The sequence below is a fragment of the Schistocerca piceifrons genome, chromosome X (assembly GCF_021461385.2).
Source record: "Schistocerca piceifrons isolate TAMUIC-IGC-003096 chromosome X, iqSchPice1.1, whole genome shotgun sequence".
In the NCBI taxonomy this organism is placed as follows: Eukaryota; Metazoa; Arthropoda; class Insecta; order Orthoptera; family Acrididae; genus Schistocerca; species Schistocerca piceifrons.
In genome coordinates, this window is record NC_060149.1 from 917,066,912 (window position 1) to 917,087,802 (window position 20,891).

Consider the following 20,891-nt stretch of genomic DNA (forward strand, 5'->3'; position numbering starts at 1 on the left):
GTAGGTCCACAGCAATGTGAAACTCTTGCTGACTATCTTTTTTGACTCCAATGGCATAGTCCATCATGAGTATGCCCCAGATAGTACTGATGTCAGTAAGGAGTACTACGAAGAGCTTCTGCATTGCCTTCGTGAAGCAGTGAGATGTCAATGGCCAGACTGTGGGTAGTGGGCAGTTGGCACAGTCACCATGATAACGCACCTGCTCATTGTTCTCAATTAATTCTGAATTTTTTTGGTCAAATACAATGTGGCTGTAGTTTGTTAGCCTCCCTATTCCTCTGGCCTACCACTAAGTGACTTCTGGCTTTTCCCCTTAAATGAAAAAGATTCTGAAAGGGACCAGATTTCAGAACAGGGAAACATTATGCAGAATTCAACAGAGCAGGTGTGCACCATACCAAAAGAAGGTTTCCAGTGATGCTTCCAGCAGTGGCAGCAGAACTGGGAGAGGTATGTAGAAGCTGAACAGAACTACTGTGAAGGTGACTAGTGTCAGACAATTGTATCTCAACAACTTTATTTTATAAATTAAAGTATGATATTTTTGAACAGTGCTCAGGTATTAGTGATCTACCATTAAACATGACAATTGTTAAAAAAAATCTTATTTCCATATGACATAGGTGTTATTTTGAAAAACATGGAATGGAATGAAAGTGCTATAACTAATAAGATAGCTGCTATCGTCTGCATATGACTTTCAGAGAATGGATTAAGACTCAACTGAAAAAAAAATTAAATAAATAAATAAATGCATACATCCAATTTGTACTATGGAACTTTTGTAAAACCAAGGTTTTGTTGTACCAAGATGGCCCAAAAGTCAGTGAAGCCAACTGTGTTAAGTTCTTAGGACTGATGGCAGATGAAAAGCTTTGTTGGAAATATAAATTTCTGGCAGATGCTAGACAATGAGATTAGTGAGATCCCCGATTACCACATCAAACTACTGGTAGGTGACTTCAGTGTTCAACTGGGGAAAGAACGACAATACCAAGACATACTGGAGCCTTACACAACACATAGACAAACAAATGCTGATGGCAAATGCTTAATTGAACTGTGTAGGTTGTATCAGTTGAAGATCATGTCCACAGTATTCCCTAGAAAGGCAAGATACCAGACCACTTGGCAGTCACCAAACGCTGCTGTTGGATCGTTTCAGATTGATAATGTTGCAATCAGTGTAAAGAGTAGAAAAGAGATCATGAATGTCAGAGTATGCAAATGGAATGATGACACTGGCCATTTCTTCACACAAATAAAGATCAGACTACTACCTAATCAAAAGGTACCTCCTACCAGCATTCCACCAAGGATTGATTCCCAGTCCTTTACAGAGAATAAAGAATGCTTTAAAACAGACATCATGCAAAAAGAAATGAAAGACTGGAACCAACTGTGGTCCAGTGTAAGCGAGGCTACCAATAACTTTGGGCAACCTCGAAGGAAACGATGTCATAGATGGTGGAATTCTGAATGTGACCTTGCAGTTGATGACCGTGCCACAGCCTGGGGGAAGTAGAACTCGACTAAATGACAATAAGACTGGGAGAATTTCACCATGGTGCAGAAACTGACAAGCAAGACCATCAGGCATGTGAAGAGATCTTACCATTGATCAAGACTGGTAAAGTTGGATGAAGAATTTAAAATGTACAACACCAGAAACTTTTATCAGGCTTTCAAAAAGGAACTCTCAGGGTATAAACCACAATGTCTTCACTTTAAGAATATGGCCAGGGGCTGATCACTAACAACCACGAAACGTGGGACTTTTGGTAAACCATTTTGAACAATTGCTTAATTGTGAAGAGCTCACGGAAAGACTGCCTGTTGAAGATCCTCAAGATACACCTACCATCTAATCCACCAACTGTACAGCAAGTTGCTAATGCCATCAACCATCTTAGGAACTGCAAGGCACCCGAGGAAGGTGACATCATTGCATAAGATGTGAAAGCAGGTGGAAATATGATCACGGAGGCCCTGGTCGACTGTTGGGAGACTGGCAGGATCCCTGATCACTGGAAATCAGCTGCTATACACCCTTTACATAAGAAAGGTGATCGCCGTGATGCCAACAACTACTGGGGAATTTCCTGCTTCCAATAGGATACAAGGTGCTCTCCAAGATTGTACTGGACAATGTAGAAAGTCAATGTGATCAATCAGTTGGTGAATATCAAGGAGGATTTCAATGTGGAAGTTCCTGTACTGAGCAGATGTTCAATCTGAAAACTATTCACCAATTAAAACAAAAGAAGAGTATGAACATCATTGTGGTTTTCGTCGACTTTACAAAAGCTTATGATTCCATCGATCACCAAACATTCTTCGTAGTACTCCAACAACAAGGTGTGGGTTACAACACGCACACGCGCGCGCACACACACACACACACACACACACACACACACACACACACACACCCTCATCTGTTCCTCATCAAATAGACTCTCACAGATACAACCTCTAAGGTGAAGTTCAAAGGAGAAGTATATCAGAGTTTCAACATTAAAATGGGAGTACGGCAGTGTGATGGTCTATCACCCATTCTGTTTAGGTGCTTGATAAAGTCATCAAAACCTGGGAATGTATGTTGAGGAATCTAGGAATCAAACCAGTTACCATTGGAGCCGGAACCTGAAGAATCAAGATAAGGTGCCTTGCTTTCACAGATGACATTGCAATCCTAACCAACAACTCTAAGGATGCTGCCATTGCTGCCCAAACCCTGCAGGAGAGAGCTGTGAAGTCAGTGTTACAAATATCGTATGACAATTACCTTGAGAACTGGCACTCCAGTAACACCCCTTTGACAACTATACATGGAACCATTGGGAGGGTCAATCGGCTTTTATCTTGGTGAATGGGTCCACCTCAATGGTAGAGACAGCACCTCCACCTTAAGAAGGCTTAACAAACTCAGCGCAGCATACCATCTGTGGTGTCACCGCCAGACACCACACTTGCTAGGTGGTAGTCTTTAAATCGGCCGCGGTCCGTTAGTATACGTCGGACCCGCGTGTCGCCACTATCAGTGATTGCAGACCGAGCGCCACCACACGGCAGGTCTAGAGAGACTTCCTAGCACTCGCCTCAGTTGTACGACCGGCTTTGCTAGCGATGGTTCACTGACAAAATACGCTCTCATTTGCTGAGACGATAGTTAGCATAGCCTTCAGCTACGTCATTTGCTACGACCTAGCAAGGCGCCATTACCAGTGGATACTGTAAAACATGTACCGTCAAGAGCGATGCTCATCATTAATGGATTAAAGTTAAGTATTCCACCAGCTACGTCTGTTTTTCTAAAGTCTAATTTCCTTGTCCTGTTCCAGACCTCACGCCAGCCTGCGTGAGCTAAAACGCGTGCCTTTCGGCTTCCTCTAATAATACGGTGTTGACTCTCCTGCCAACCCACAACACCATCTGTTCCACAATCTGTACAACATGAAGTGCATTTTGAAGAATGCTAAGGTCTGTCATTACAGAACTGCTGTCAGACCACAGTTTCTGTATGCCACAGAGACCCTCTTGATGAATAGAAAAGGCATGATGGATGATCTGGAGAAAGCCGAAAGACATATTCTCAGAAAAATTCATGGCTCGAGATTGCTCCCAGATGAAACCTACCGATTGAAGTCTAATTCTGAACTGTGCCAATGCTTAGAATCAGCCCACACCAGTATGCGACGTAGGAGGCTCAAGTTCTATGGGCACCTACAATGAATGAATGGCAATAGGCTTACCAAGATCTTCTCATTGGTTAAAAGCTACAAGACTGGAAGCCTGTGGCTTAATGAAGTACTGAATGACTTGAGTTGGAAGTCCCTTTCACAGGCGAGGAATGAGAAATTATCAGCAGGGCTCAAGAGATGTTGGGAACAGAAGAGAGCATTGAAGAAGAACTAGTCATAAGCTCTCCTTAGTAGGCTTACATCATTGAAAAAATGTTCAAGGTGTTGTGAAGAAGCTGAATGCTGCTATCTTCACCATAAGAATAATCTTCACTGTCTCCGACACAGCAAAATGAAGCAAACTGTTAGCCACCAATCTTCTGTGGCAGATGGACTGTAATTGGTAGAAAAGACACAGTAGTTCGTTACAGGAATTATTACGACATAACTGTTTATACAAACTTACCACTTGAGCCAAAACTTCATTGTCATGCATGAGTTAGGCAGATAAATGACTTCACTGTTTCCCAGACCTGTATCTCATTGAAAACATGTTGCCTCTTCCTTATCAATGGTTGGGTCTTGTTCCATGGGTAATTGGGATAGGGTATTGGCATTTTTGTGGTTCCCTCTTGGCGTGTAGTGTTGGATGCTCAATAAAAAGCCCGTTTCCTTCAGCTTTAGAACTGTTTTTCAAAAACGTTTCCTGTTGGCCAAATAGCGCTAGGTGTAGCGTGTGATCTTTTATGACGTGGACCTTTGTGCCTTATAGATTACAATGAAATTTTTGTGGTGTGTGCTATAACTGTCACTACTTTTTTGATCTGATAATAATTCCTGCCACTGCTGTCTTTGAAGCAAAAGAATTGGCTTGTGCAGAAAAATCTTGATTTTTATGGACTGGGGCTGCAAATAAACAATACTGAGACATATCAGCTGTTACAAAATTGTTAAGTCTTTTGTGGCCACTTTTTGATGAATTACCTATTGGCTTTTGTCTTTGGTTTTTCATCAAACAAACATCAACAGAAGAACCCGAGAGAGAAGCCAGCAGGCAATATCAGCAGTTACTATCAGCATATACCAGGAGTGTATATACACCCAGAAAAGGTGCTAATGACAAATTCATAGTGTTATCGCCTGTGCATAACAGTGTGTGGTGTTTATTACACTGAAAGTACACTCTACGATTAATGCAGAATACGAAGTCTGAAAACCAGCCAGGCTGTCATAGTTTAACAATTTCTGTAGTCAGTAGATCCCATACCCACTCGTGAAGTTTATCAACAACACCAAGAATCCATTACATAATCCTGTCATTATTTGTCATATGCAGTAATCTGAGGTCCAAAGTAGTTTTACATTAAAACTGTGATCAGACAGGTGCTGGCTGCATTGTGTGCTGTACCTCCTGGATCTCCTTTTACATTTGCTAATCAACAGGTCTGCCAACATTGCATATTCAGGCACTCTATATCTTGGTGGCCACACAAACTTGTTGCTCAAGTGTTTTAGTACCTATGTTAGAGCTGCTGTTACAGGGTGTTTCAAAAATGACCGGTATATTTGAAACGGCAATAAAAACTAAACGAGCAGCGATAGAAATACACCGTTTGTTGCAATATGCTTGGGACAACAGTACATTTTCAGGCAGACAAACTTTCGAAATTACAGTAGTTACAAATTTCAACAACAGATGGCGCTGCGGTCTGGGAAACTCTATAGTACGATATTTTCCACATATCCACCATGCGTAGCAATAATATGGCGTAGTCTCTGAATGAAATTACCTGAAACCTTTGACAACGTGTCTGGCGGAATGGCTTCACATGCAGATGAGATGTACTGCTTCAGCTGTTCAATTGTTTCTGGATTCTGGCGGTACACCTGGTCTTTCAAGTGTCCCCACAGAAAGAAGTCACAGGGGTTCATGTCTGGTGAATAGGAAGGCCAATGCACGCCGCCTCCTGTATGTTTCGGATAGCCCAAAGCAATCACATGATCATCGAAATATTCATTCAGGAAATTAAAGACGTCGGCCGTGCGATGTGGCCGGGCACCATCTTGCATAAACCTCGAGATGTTCGCAGTGTCGTCTAAGGCAGTTTGTACTGCCACAAATTCACGAAGAATGTCCAGATAGGGTGATGCAGAAATCGTTTCGGATCTGAAAAATGGGCCATTGATTCCTTTGGAAGAAATGGCGGCCCAGACCAGTACTTTTTGAGGATGCAGGGACGATGGGACTGCAACATGGGGCTTTTCGGTTCCCCATATGCGCCAGTTCTGTTTATTGACGAAGGCGTCCAGGTAAAAATAAGCTTCGTCAGTAAACCAAATGCTGCCCACATGCATATCGCCGTCATCAATCCTGTGCACTATATCGTTAGCGAATGTCTCTCGTGCAGCAATGGTAGCGTCGCTGAGGGGTTGCCGCGTTTGAATTTTGTATGGATAGAGGTGTAAACTCTGGCGCATGAGACGATACGTCGACTTTGGCGTCATTTGGACCGCAGCTGCAACACGGCGAACGGAAACCCGAGACCGCTGTTGGATCACCTGCTGCACTAGCTGCGCGTTGCCCTCTGTGGTTGCCATACGCGGTCGCCCTACCTTTCCAGCACGTTCATGCGTCACGTTCCCAGTCCATTGAAATTTTTCAAACAGATCCTTTATTGTATCGCTTTTCGGTCCTTTGCTTACATTAAACCTCCGTTGAAAACTTCGTCTTGTTGCAACAACACTGTGTTCTAGGCGGTGGAATTCCAACACCAGAAAAATCCTCTGTTCTAAGGAATAAACCATGTTGTCTACAGCACACTTGCATGTTGTGAACAGCACACGCTTACAGCAGAAAGACGACGTACAGAATGGCGCACCCACAGACTGCGTTGTCTTCTATATCTTTCACATCACTTGCAGCGCCATCTGTTGTTGAAAATTGTAACTACTGTAATTTCAAATGTTTGTCCGCCTGAAAATGTACTGTTGTCCCAAGCATATTGCAACAAACGGTGTATTTCTATCGCTGCTCGTTTAGTTTTTATTGCTGTTTCAAATATACCGTTCATTTTTGAAACACCCTGTATGTTTGTGAGAGGCAGGACATCATATGCTGGTGATCTTGCAACCTGTTAGCCCTGACTTACCTTTATCAGAACTGTGCTGCCTTTGCATGATATAAGAACAATCAAAACTTTGCTTCATTTTATGGAACACTTGCTTATATGCATCTGAGCACAGTTATCTCTGGTACTACTGTAATATCCCCCAGTCATCCAGGTGGGTTAAAAAATTTAAAAAAGGAAATGGATAGGTTGAAGTTGGATACAGTGAAATTCAGTTGCAGGAGGAACAGGTCCTATGGTCAGATGAGTGCAGGGTTATACATACAATATTCAAATAGGGGTAAAGCAGGAGTAGGTCTAATAATGAATAAGAAAGTAGGAATGCAGGTAAGTTGCTTCAAACGGCATAGTGAGTGCATTATCGTATCTCAGACAGACATGAAGCCAAAACCCACCACTGTAGTACAAGTTCATATGCCAACGAGCTCCACAGGTGCTGAAGTGATTGAAAACATGTATGATGAGATAAAGGAAATTATTGAATTATGATGGTGGACTGGAATTTGGTAGTAGGGAAAGGAAGAGAATGAAAAATAGTAGGGGAATATAGCCTGGAGGAAAGGAATGAAAGGGGAAGTGCCAGGAAGAATTTTGCTCAGAGCATAACTTAATCACTAACGCTTTGTTTAAGAATCATGAAAGAAGGCAGTGTGTGTGGAAGAGACCTGGAGACTCCGGAAGGTTTCAGATTGATTATATAATGGTAAGACAGAGATTTCAGAACTAGATGTTAACCTGTAAGATATTTCCAGGGGTAGCTGTGGACTCTGACCACAATTTATTGGATTTAAGTATAGATTAAAAATGAAAAAAATTGCAAAAGGGTAGAAAATTAAGGAAATGGGACATGAATGAGTTGAAAGAGCCATAGATTGTTAAGAATTTCAGAGGAAGCATCAGACAAAGATTGACTGTAAAAGGGGAAAAGAATGCAGCAGTTGATGAATGGGTTGTTTTGTGAGAGAAAATAGTTAAAACAGAGGATCAAATAGGTAAAAAGATGAGGCCTAATAGAAATCCTTGGATATCACAGGAGATGGTGAGTTTAATTGATGAAGGGAGAAAATACAAAAATGCAGCAAATGAAGCAAGTGATAGGGAATGCAAACATGAGAGTGTCAGAAAATGCAAAATGGCTAAGCAGAAATTGCTAGAGGACAAATGTAAGGACATAGAGGGATATATTTCTAGGGGAAAGATAGATACTACCTCTAGGAAAGTAAGAGAGATGTTTGGAGAAAAGAAAAGCACCTGTATGAATATCAAGAGGTCAGATGGAAATTCAGTACCAAGCAAAGAAGAGAAAGGTGAAAGGAATATATAGGGGGGTTGCACAACAGAAATGATCTTGAAGGCAACAATATAGAAAGGGAAGAAGACATAGATAAAGATGAGATGGGAGACACGATACTGTGAGAACAACTTGACAGCACTGAAAGATCTAAGTCAAAACAAGGCCCCAGGAGTAGACGACATTCGGTTTAAGCTACTGATAGCCTTGGCAGACATGAAAAAACTCTTCTGTCTGGTGAGCAAAATGTACGAGACAGGCGAAATACCCTCAGACTTCAAGAAGAATATAATACTTCAAATTCCAAAGAAAGCAGGTGCTGGCAGGTGTGAAAATTACCAAACTATCAGTTTAATAAGTCATGGTTGCAAAATAGTAACATGAAATATCTATAGAAGAATGGAAAAAGTGGTTGAAGCTGACCTCAGGGAATATCAGTTTTGATGCAGAAGAACCATAGGAACATGTGAAGCAGTACTGACCATGCGACTTCTCTTAGGAGACAGGTTAAGGAAGGGCAAACCTAAATTTATAGCTTTTGTACATCTGGAGAAAACTTTTAACAGTGTGAATAGGAATACACTATTTGATATTCTGAAAGTAACAGGGATAAAATACAGGAAATGAAAGATTATATACAACTTATACAGAAACCAGACAGCAGTTATGAGAGTTGATGGACATGAAGGGAAGCAGTGATCGAGAAGGGAGTGAGGCAGGGTAGTAACCTATCCCCTATGTTGTCAAATCTATACATTGAGCAAGCAGTAAAGGAAACCAAAGAAAAATGTGGAGTAGAAATTAAAGTTCAGGGAGAAGAAATCAAAACTTTGAGGTTTGCCAATGACATTTTAATTCTGTCAGAGACAGAAAAAGACTTGGAAGAATAGCTGAATGGAATGGACAGTGTCTTGGAAGGGTAATGGAATATAGTAGAATGAAACCAGCTGGTGATGAAGGAATTAGATTAGGAAATGAGACACTGAGAGTAGTGGATGAGTTTTGCTATTTGGGCAGTAAAACAACTGATGATGGCTGAAGCAGAGGGGATATAAAATGTAGACTAGCAATGGCAAGAAAAGCATTTCTGAAGAAGAGAATTTTGTTAGCACTGAATATAGATTTAAATGTTAGGAAGTCTTTTCTGAAGGTATTTGTCTGGGTGTAGCCTTATGTGGAAGTAAGATGTGGATCATAAACAGTTCAGGTAAGAAATGAATAGAGGCTTTCAAGAAGGGGTGCTACTCAAGAATGCTGAAGATCAGATGGGTAGATCACGCAACCCATGAGGAAGTGCTGAACAGAATTGGGGAGAAAAGAAATTTGTGGCATAACTTGACTAAAACAGGGGATAGATTGATAGGGCACATACTGAGACAGCAAGGGATCACAATTTTTATATTGGAGACTAGTGTTGGGGGTAAAAATTGCAGGAGGAGACAAAGAGAGAAATACAATAAGCAAGTTCGAAAGGATGTGGGTGTCAGCAGTTCTTCTAATAAGTAAATTTGAGCTTCTGACTATTGGTGCCCTTTGGTTATCTGCAGTGTTATCATAGGATGCCATAAGGAAATGGACAAGGTGATCATTTGACAGGCGATGGAATTGCCACTGAGAGTTGTAATACACTTTATTTCATACAGAGAAGAAGGAAAATTGAAGTTTATACAGATTCATATATTCTTCTTGCAAATGTATGTGTGTTATCTCAGGATATTATTACATTTTTAATCAGGAAATAAATATTTTTTATGTATGTTAAAACTGAGCTCAGATAGGCAATCAAGAAGCAGCTAAAGGTAACTTGTGTGTGGCAGTCATGTGCCATTGGTGGAAGAATTCAGAAATATATTTTTTGGGATTGGGGAAGAAATTACATGGTAAAAATGTATTGAAAATTAGGTTTCCCTGATGTTTTTGTGGTGTAATGAATGTGCACCTCCCAAATTGTATCCTTTTCTCACAATCAAGGTGCTTCACATAGAAAGGAGATATGAGAATAATTTTGTATTGCCATTCTGGAGATGTGAGTGAAGTACAAGGGAATCATTGCTACATATATCATTGTACTGAGACATATTAGGGAAATTTGACTTGTGCTTCTTATAAAACATAAAGTGTCATAGCATTATTAATTTGTAAATGGTTTTTGGCTCTACAATGATTTTTAGTAATGTAGAAGTAGGTGCCAGTGTGTTAATTTATGGTGGCTTCACAAAGAATGGCAGAACTCATATATAAGTACTACCCCGGTACCGAAAAACCACATAGTTCCATATGGAAACAAAGAAGAAATTGGTGCATGCGTCTTATTGGTTAATATTATTATAATAACATACTGTTCTGTGTTTAATATTTTATGAGACTACCGTGACTATTCGTTAAACTTAAAATAGATCACCAGTATCTTTAGTATATCAAAAAGTATCTAAAGTGAAATAGATTCCTCATCCTATGTCGCTTTTGAGAAAGTGACACAACTCCAAGACTATGGAGGCCAGTTTGCAATTCCCTCATTCCCTATTCAGCTGGAGCAACTCAGAAGGCCCATTTGACATGACATGAATGTTCTGCTTCTTGAAAAGCTTTTCTGTGGCCGGCACTAACACTGTGAGTTGCTCCAAATATCTTTCAAAAATTGGTGATATGCATGCAATGCCAGTTGGTGGTGCAGGTACTTTCATAAGTCAAAAGGTATGTTCATAACCAACTGGGTTTTGTGACACACTGTCTAGCAGCAACTTTAAATGTGTGTCAGTGCAGGATATCTTTGAAAAATGTTTTCCTGCTGGTAATTTCGACAGTTCTTCTGGTGTAGGAATTAGATATTAATTTACTATGAACTGAGCACCTTGTTTAGGCTTCAGGTCTGCACATAATGAAGAGATCCATTCATCTTCTTGATAACAGCTAATGGTGTAGCCCAATCACTTGCAGTTCTGGGGTAGATGACACCCAGAATCAAGACAGTCTAGCTCTTCTCTAATAGATTGCTTAACTGTGACTGGTATCAGACATACCCTTCAGAACTTACATGCTGGTGTAGGCTTCAAGGTGGGTGATATGTACCATGAAATAGTCAGCACACGCCATACCAGGTGTAAATGACAATTCAAAGTTTTTTGCAATTCATAAAGTGTGTTTAAAAGAGTATCTTGTTCAATCAGATAGTCTGAAGTTTCAAAATTAAACTGAACATTGTAAAAACATCAAGATATTTGTCACTTCAGATTTAATTAAATACTGCTTGGCTCTTGCTTTGACTTTTAACATGCCCATAATCCATACTTTGCTTGCTATGAGATAGTACATGATTGTTTGTGGGTGGGTGAACAACTGATTCTGCAATTGGTTTCCATGTAAATCAAGAAACTGCAGCACTCGTATTGTCAACTTAAAAGGACCTCGGGTGTGTATTTATTGTGATCTTTACTGAAATTTTGTAATATTTGTTTGAGCCTGGATAGCACTGTTTTTGTAACATGTTAAGGTTAATTTTGAGAGCTCAGTCTTAGTAACATACCTTTTGTTGTGCTATAGTGGTGTGCACATAAGAAGGTGGGTGGTGGGGTGATTCGCACCTGGGTGCAGGTACCAAACGTGCTCCAGCCAATAGCGTCATTCTACTACATCTGTCTGCAGCATACACTTCAGGTGCACATAGAACTTTTATTGTGTATTTTCATGATGGTTTAGGTATGATGAGGCTCACAGAGTGATAAGATAAGACACTGTTAGTGAAAGATCCATTGATCTGATGGGGTTTTGAAGCTTAGAGTTACCCTTAGCAATATTTTAGAGAAGTAGGCTCCAGTCTCATTGGGGGGGGGGGGGGGAGGGGGAGGGGGAGGGTGAGGGGGAGGGGGGGATGAGGGGGGGGGGGAGGGAGAGAAAATACTGAGAGAGTATAGCATTACAAAAGAAATGCTAGACTGATTTTTATGAAGAGTTCTAAAGCCTGACTGTGACTAAGACAGAACAAAAGATAAAAAAATCATTTTGTGGAGTACTCTAAATATTCAGATGAAATGAAAGCAGTGTTAAGGTCAGTTCTGAATTAGTTGTGGAGAATTATCATAAAAAGATAGGTTTGTGATACACTAAAGCCACAGATATAGAAGCATGTCTGGTGTTGTTTGAGGGGTCCTGCATCTATTCTGGTTATTCTTATGGTAGGTATTCTATATTGTCATCTGAATTGGTTGTTAGGTTGAAAAGTCTTTTAACTTGTTTCTTTGCAGCCCTTAAAATGGCTAGCATAGTATTCTGACTGTCTTATAAGAAGACAAGGTGTTACATTTTTGGTTTGGGAAAGAGATGGCATTTAAAGCAAAGAAATTTTGTTTTTATATTGATACACAGTGCACAATAGTATGACTTGTGAATTTGAACAATGCTATGGAACATTGAAGTTATAGGCATTGGTGCGTGTAATCTATATGTATGTGTACACAGGGTGGCTCCATGAAACTTTCAGGAATAATGGAGAAGGATTAATGTGTCACTTTGACGTAAGAGACCCCGGTCTTGAAAGGAACTAGTTGAAAATTATAAGTGATACCTCTGACAGTAGAATACATGTACCAGTACTGTTGTTGCTAATATTGTAGGGTGGGCAACGTTCGGACTAAAACAAGGAAAAAATGTCCAGTAGCCTCTAAAATGCATACCTTAAGTCCTGTGAGTACTTGTTCATCTTCGTTGCTGTGAAATATATCTCCTTTATTAAACAATAGCTCTTGGCTGTTAAGGTATGCATTTTAAAACCCTTGTATAATAGACTTTTTCCCTTCTTTTGGTGCATACTACCACTTCCGAAAGTTGGGTACCCTACAAAGCAAAAACAGTACCTGTACATGTATTCCACTGCCAGAGGTATCAGAACAATTTCTGTTATAACTTTCGACTTGTTCTTTCCTTGGCCAGGGTCTCTTATCTCAAAGTGATGCATTTATCCTTCTCCATCACCCCTGAAAGTTCATATCATCATCACAGAATCACTCATTATATACATACATATACAGTCACCGTCTCTATAGCTTCGACACTCCGAAGCGTCATTGGATAACATTTCTGGACACAGGTTCCTATCCTCATTTTGTTTGTCTAGATACCATCTGCATCCCCTTGAAGTTTGTGGTGTAATTTTGAAACACCCTGTATATATGTAATGTGTGTGTGCATTTTCTAAATGGATACACTTTAATACCATACTGTCATATTTTTATTCTGTTTTGGTCAGTTTACTGGCAATATAAACTCATTAGGAGTTACAGGTGATTTGTAATGAACGTGCTCTTCAATTTTCAAAAGTTATGAAATAGATTGCTGAATTTGATGTACTTGTCCTGATCTGGAGTGTGATGCATGTAAAGGACATCCCAGAACTCCAGTCACAGATGAAAATGTAGAGTGCAAGTCCTGTTAGAATTAAATAATTGACGATTAAAGGATATAAAATAACCTGCACCATAGGTATATCAGAAGAAAGACTGTGGTATATTTTTCATGGATAATTAATTGTAAAATAGGTTATCGCAAGGAAGAATGCTAAATATGTTGAATATTGACCAAAGTCAGAAATTAAAACTTATTTATCAGCACTGTCTGGACAGTTTAGAAAGGGGTCAGACTGGGTTTGGAGTCGATTTGTTAATGTAGAGGAGGCATTATGACTCGCCCATTCATACTAGAAATGAAGTAACAATTAAAGAAATGGATGAGAACTGGTGCACAAAAAAAGCAAAGCCCCTTTTGTCTGTCAGAATGACTGTGACCAGCATTTCTGGGATCTGAATGCGATTTCGTCTTACTGACTATGTTGCAAAGGATAAAACAGTAACTGTCAAATTTTACATAATATTCCGTGCAAACTAGATGAACAAATAGGTAAGAAGAGGCTGAGACTGCAAAAAGAGAAAATAAAATCTTTGTTTATTAGGACAGTGCACTGACCTATGGTGGGAAAATTGAGGAGTATTTGAAGTATGACTTCTTGGAACATCCACACTGTTCATCAGATTTTGATATATCTGATATCCACTTATTTCCACATTAAAAACAATAAGACTGGAAAATATTTTGAGTCCAGTGAAGAACTCATGGCAGCTGTAGGTGGATGTTTTGCAGACCTTTCAGAATCACACTTCAGAGCTGGCATGTACTTAATGGTGCATTAACCTAATAGGATATTACGTGGTAAAAAAGTACATTTATGACCTAAAGAGTACAGTTATTTTACTACCAAACAGAGAACTTTTCATCCTATCCCTTTAAGACTCTTCTGCTCAACCCCAAGTGATAGATTATTTCTAATCTAATTTACAGAATCACAGTGTCCATTTTAGTCTAAGTGACTGTCTGCTGTCATCCTCAAGACATCAAAACAATGCCATATAAGTGCAGAAAGACTTTTGCACCTCATTTTCATGATTGTTTCATCTTTTGACCATGCTATAAATAAATGCTGATTTGACTTTTAGTTACTAGGTACGAATTAGTTGTATCTATACAAATATACTGTTACAGCAATCTAAATTCTGTTTGGTGATACGTGGTGCAAGACTAGGACAACCAACCCTCCTGGAGGCAATGGCAGCGGGTTGTGTTCCGGTGATTTGTGCAGATTCACTTATCATGCCCTTCAGTGATGTTCTGGACTGGAAGAGGTAAACTCAGAAACTTTTTTGTGTGTGTTCTTTGTTTGTGTTCTTTGTTATTTTGAAAATCTCTCAGTATCACTTTCTTTGGTGGTAGTTCACAGTACTGAATATAAATTGGCAAAAAATATTTTGATCAAACAAAAGTGTAATCAACAAAGTTGGCACCACATCTATGATAAACAAACTAATCATAGAACAGCTATAAGCCACTAGTCAAAACACTTCTGCTGAATTACAGGGCCCCATATATTGGGGACGGATCACAGGAATCCATCACATGTGGTATTACCAGCAATCGGTGGCTCACTTTAACATGCCAGACATGAGCAGTTTGTCAAGCAGTTTAAATCAGTATTATGGTTACTACTGATATGAAAAATGAACTGCAGTGTTTACTAGCAGTTACACTTAATTTCTGTACCCTCACAAATACATGCAAAAAGCAATTTAAAATAAATGAGAATTATGATTTATTAGACTTGTTTTGAAATTTCTTTCTTGTGAACTGTAGGTTACTTTATAGAATACATTACATTTTTCAGTGATGCCAAGTAGATTGTGCAATCTTTTTCAGTGTCCAAGTACAATTTTTTTCCATTTATTAGACTTAAATTCCTGTTTTACAGTGGTCTTACAGTTTAATTGCATGTATTTACACAATTTGGTTGAAGTCTCGATATGCCTATGTAGATGTTGTTTATAACAACACTACTAATTACCAGAACTCTTGTTATAAAGTTATGATGGAGAGTTGGATCGTATGAAAAAACAAGAGACTTGAGTATAGCTGTGAAGTAGACTTGTCCTGAACATTTAAACTAAAATGTCCTCTTAATATTACAGTACATATGTCATTCTATTTAGAAGTTAAAAACATTAATAATGAATGTAATTATTTCATAACTAACTCAAAATCATCAGATGGAGCCTATTGTATTGTGACTATTACTGTAAATGTCCCATCAATTCTACTTCTATTGCACAAACTTCAAAATGGTAATCACTACATAACTGGAGGTTGTATTTTGTATTACTTCATAATATAAATGGCAACTCTAGCCTCCAGTTCACTTCTCAGAGTCATTCAGGGTCCCTGAATAACTATAAATTCTAATTTAAAGTTCTTACTCAATGTGGGAAAAATGAAACAAAACTACAGACATGAGTCACAGCCATATTACCACACATAGCTGCCAACAAGCCAGGCAGCCATATTGCAAGCACAAATCACATGTGATCCTCCAGACTGCTTGGGATTTCAAAATGACCTGTGACCAATTGCTGTGATTTGCACACACATGTGCAATCAGTCACACACGTGACAGATTGCTGTGAACTGTCACTCATGTATAGGGATCTTTTAAGTGCATTTGAGAGATTTCAGAAGTTTTATGTAATGGAGTTCAGAATGCTATATAGTTTTCTCCTGTGAAGATAACCTCAGTGATTGAGTTTTACTGACCCGATTATCTGATTTTCACATATAATAGCATTGGATTATGGGAGGGAACTGAATATTGTTATATGAAATTGCTGTCTAACTGCTATTTAGATTTAAGCTTTACCCAAATGACTTCATTTTCTGAAGAAAATAAACCAAACACAAAAATTTCATAGTGATAGGTAGTAAGAAACATTTCGCTGTCAAGAATTGAATGGAGAAAATTCAATGGTGTTCCGTACACATACAGGATGTAATGCAGCCTAAAGGTAAAAAAATAATGACTTCTAGCATAATATTTTTGTCTCTGTATCTACCAGTGTCAAACCTTATGACAAATTAAAACTGGGTGTGCAATGTCAACTCAAACCTGGACCTTTGCCCTTCTCTGAGGATGAGCCTGTCACCCAGAAACTGCAGTCCAGCAAGGTATTCAGGAAAACTTCTGATGGCTTAGTAAAAGGAGAGGGGTGCTGACAGATGGAAGCTGTGAGGCAGCTAACAAGTGGTGCTTGGATGGCTCAGACAAGAATGTTGCTTCTTAAGACCTCGTATTTGAATAAACATTCCAAAATCCACCAAGCTGTTAAACAGTTGAAAGGCGACCAGTCCTGGTGTGATACATTCATAGACTTCCACAAGGAGGGGAGAGGGGGAGGGGGTGTTTTTGACATTGATTCCTATCCCTAATTTTCATCCAGTTTTGCTTACATATGCTGCTGTATTCGCTATGTCCCGTGTCCTACTATAGGCTGAAGTGTGACTCTGGAGTACAAACTTCTTATTTAATGCAGAATTCATGCATTTCTAGAAATGAGTGAATGTAATTATTCTGAACTGCATGTATAATCTATTCTGGTGTTAAGGCGCCAGACATGGTTGGAAATACTGTGGCTTTCAAAATTGCTACGTGACTTAGCTTTTATTGACAACCTCATGATAAATTGGCATTGAAGGTCCAACTGTACTGACTGACTGCTGTGCCATCTTCAGCCCGTAGACATCAGTGGATGTGGATAGATGGGGCCAAAGGCTATAAAAGATACAGTGGGTGCATCAGCAGACTGATTTGGATCAAACTGTAGCCACGTGTTCTAGTATGCTCTGACTTTAAAATTCTGCTTGCAGGGTCGCAATACTACTGAGATGACATGGTGCAAGCCACCAGTCCAACACAGTGGGGTACTGGGTTAACTCGTGCTGTGTTGCCTGGGCCTGTCTTCATGATTAGAAGTGGTGCCTTTTCATAATGAACCCAATAACATGTATAGTTTTGATATCACAGTAATCTACCTGCCAGTTCAATACTAAGTGGTAATTGACAATCCTTTAGGATGAATAAGTTAGGGAACTTATTTAATAATCATATATGAGACCTTTTTGGAGAAAAAAAAATTTATGTAGTAGTCAACATGACTTCACTAAAAGCCGTCTTGTGAAACTTGGCTCACCCGGCTCATCCACAAGATCCAGTAGGCAGTAGGTGTTTCTCGACTTCCAGAAGCTGTTAATTATAGTTCGGTGCTGCCTCTTGTTGAGTCCGTGGAATGTTGGATACAGCTTTGAGATTGGAATGATGACATCCAAGCCAATTGAACGCTGCACATAATTTTGAATGGAGAGAAATCATAAGATGTCATAATAGTTTTGGGACATACCCCAAGGGAGTATTATAACAGCCCTAATGTTAAAAATATGTATACGTGGGTTGGAACTTTAATAGTGGCAACTATTTATTTACAGCTCGTACAAAATAGATACGTGTTTCAAAGTTTTACTGACCTTCAAAGTAGTCACCAGCATTGTGTATAACCCATTGCCAGTGATGTGGAAGTCATAGGATACTCTTAGCAGTGCCAGTTGTGTTGACAGGTCGAGTGGCGCGGTCTGTTGCCTGACAAATTTGTAGCAGTTCTGAAGCGAATGCCGTGAAGTGTTTCCTTCAGTTTAGAAATCGAGTTGAACTCAGGAGGGCTTAAGTCAGGGGAGTGCAGTAGGTGGTATAGCACTTAGCAACCCCGTCAGTCAAACAAATTAGCAACAACGGGCACTGTATGTACTTGAGTGTTGTCCTGCAAAATGATGATCAGGTCCTGCAGAAAGTGTCATCACTTCTGTTTCTAAGCTGGTTGTAGGTTGTGTTCCAAAAATGAACAGCTTAGAGACAGAAGTCTCCTACATTTCAGTCACTGTGGCTAGTGATTATACGAGGTGTTAAAAATTTTTTCCATGTTTTTCACCACAACAAGCCAAAAATAACAAGTACGCATGAGCTCTAAAATGCCTACCTTAAGAGTAATGGGCACTTGTTCATCTTCACTACTGTGAAACACATCTCTTCTACCACAAGCTCTCTGGAATCATGAATGAGCTACAGAATGCAATACTCTAATGAGGACACATTCCTCTATTATTGTCCATAGATACAGCATGTAATAAACATCTTTTAATGTTGTTACTGTGAACCATATTCATAGTTCTGGATTAAGTGCAGTGCATACATTAATTCTAATGGAACCAGTTTCTGTTTTGATAAAATTGTGAGGTGCTTGTATATTGTAGTTTTGCCTTTACACTTACCAGTATAATGGGAGGCTATTAGTCCCCATGGGAACTTGCAGTCATGTGGTCAGTGGTTGTTTCTATTTGCCACACTGTAACAGAAGATTGAATCTGCCATTTTCTGTGTGGAGTAATAGGCTCCCACTATGCTGGTAAGCGCAAAGACAAAACTACAATGTAAAAGCATCTCACCAACTTGTCTTTTTTTTTAAAAAAAAAAGAAAAATTGTTCCGTTACAACTAATGTATATGCTACACTTAACCCAGAACCATGAATTCAATTTATGGGAACAACACTAAAAGGTGTTTACTGTATGATTTATTCATCAACAATAACAGAGGAATGTGTCCTCATTTGTTTACTGCAGTCTGTAGGTCATTCACAGTAGCAAAGAGCTTGCAGTAGAAGAGAGGTGTGTTTCACAGCAGTGAAGATGTAAAAATGCTCATAGCTCTTAAGGTATGGGATTTAGAACCCATGTTTACTGGACATTTTTTCTTGCTTTGATCCATACAACCACCTCTCAAAACATGGAATACTTTTAACATGCTGTATGTTTTGCAAATGCAACTTCAAAAATTGTGGGCAGTGCAGAGTATCTGTGCAGTCAAAGTAGGTTGTTGTCAAAGGTTATTCATTCATTCATTGATTCATTCATTATTTTAATTGATTGCCCAGTATGAAAAATAAGGAAAGATTTCGCCTTAGTTAAGCTGTACATCTTCCTAGCATGTCTCCAGTTTGCTGTTAGTGATGTGGTGTCTTCTGTGTACTGAAGTTTTATTTAAAGCAAATTAGCTTTTTCTCATGAGAAATTCCAGGGTAGTCCCAGGTTGAGGTTTTAGTAGAGGTAGTTATGTTTTTAAGTATTGCAAAACTTGACATCTTCATGGGCTGTGGACTTTCTGACATAATTTTATTTCGAAGTTAGTCATCTGTGATGCATTATAACACTTAAACTGATAATTTTGAAATTTAACTGCAGCACTTGATGAGTAACTTCGTGTTTATCCTGAACAATGTGGGTCCATCAAATAGTCTTTTGGTAAAATATTGTACAGTGCTGCTTTTCATTGTGAGCTGCAAGAAGTTGCCAAGTATCTAAGAAATTACTTTAAATTCTTGTTGACACTGTCTATTTAGGCACAGCCAGACAGGTATCTGACAGTCAGGAATCTGAAAATGAAATAAAAACATGTTGTTTCTTGTTATTTTACACTGCAATGACTGTTGTTTGATTTCAGTTATTTCTTGGACTACCTGATTTTGTGACATGATTTGACTGAAATCTCTGGATCCCTTACCTCTGTTTTCTAATCCAGAATTTGTGTGTTCCAGAGCTGCTGTAATTATTACTGAAGCTGATCTTGGCAGGCTTACTGAAATACTGTCCAGTGTGTCAGATGAACGGTTGGAAGACCTGCGCACTCAAGGCCATTGGCTTTACCATCGTTACTTTTCAACACTGAAAGCTATTACATTAACAGCACTGGACATAATAAATGATCGGGTATTCCCTCAGTATGCCCGAACGTATGATGATTGGAATATGGCACCAAATCCTGTAAGATATAAATAACTGGTTGTTCAGGTTGTTGTAATTTCCACAGATAAATGCTATACACATCTACAAGAACATTCTTTTTCTTACAGCTTTCAACGAAATCTCCTTTGTTCCTGCAGTTGACTGCACCTCGCTCACAAGGTTTCACAGCAGTAGTACTAACATATGACAGGGTAGAGTCTCTCTTTACATTGATACAGAAACTTGTGAAGGCACCAAGCTTAAATAAAGTTCTAGTTGTATGGAACAATCAACGTAAATATCCACCACATCGTAAGTTACTGTGTAGCCTTGATACTACAATCTTGTACCTGCAACATATTTGTAAAAGTAATGATTTTGTGATATTGTTATTATTATTATTTCTTTCTTGTCTCAGACGTTATGTCTGGTTAAAAATGGAAGGTGACGCGGACCTTGATCAAGCGTGACTTCCTTTTAACTGTACGGTATATGTTACATTGCATTTAGGAACTTTTGGGTAATTGAACAAGTGTCAATAATTACAGATTTCTGTAGTTGTATATATAAGTTTGGATGTAGCTGTATTGCATTG

At 39.1% G+C, this 20,891-nt stretch overlaps 1 protein-coding gene across 1 annotated transcript in view; it reads left to right on the forward strand.

Moving 5' to 3' along the window:
• Positions 1-20,891, forward strand: part of LOC124721527 (exostosin-2) — a 100,628-nt gene that overhangs the window by 35,064 nt on the left and 44,673 nt on the right. The window contains exons 4-6 of the mRNA XM_047246544.1: positions 14,634-14,773; positions 20,110-20,335; positions 20,425-20,608. Of these exons, the coding sequence (XP_047102500.1) occupies positions 14,634-14,773; positions 20,110-20,335; positions 20,425-20,608 (550 nt within the window). The remainder of the gene's footprint in view (positions 1-14,633; positions 14,774-20,109; positions 20,336-20,424; positions 20,609-20,891) is intronic.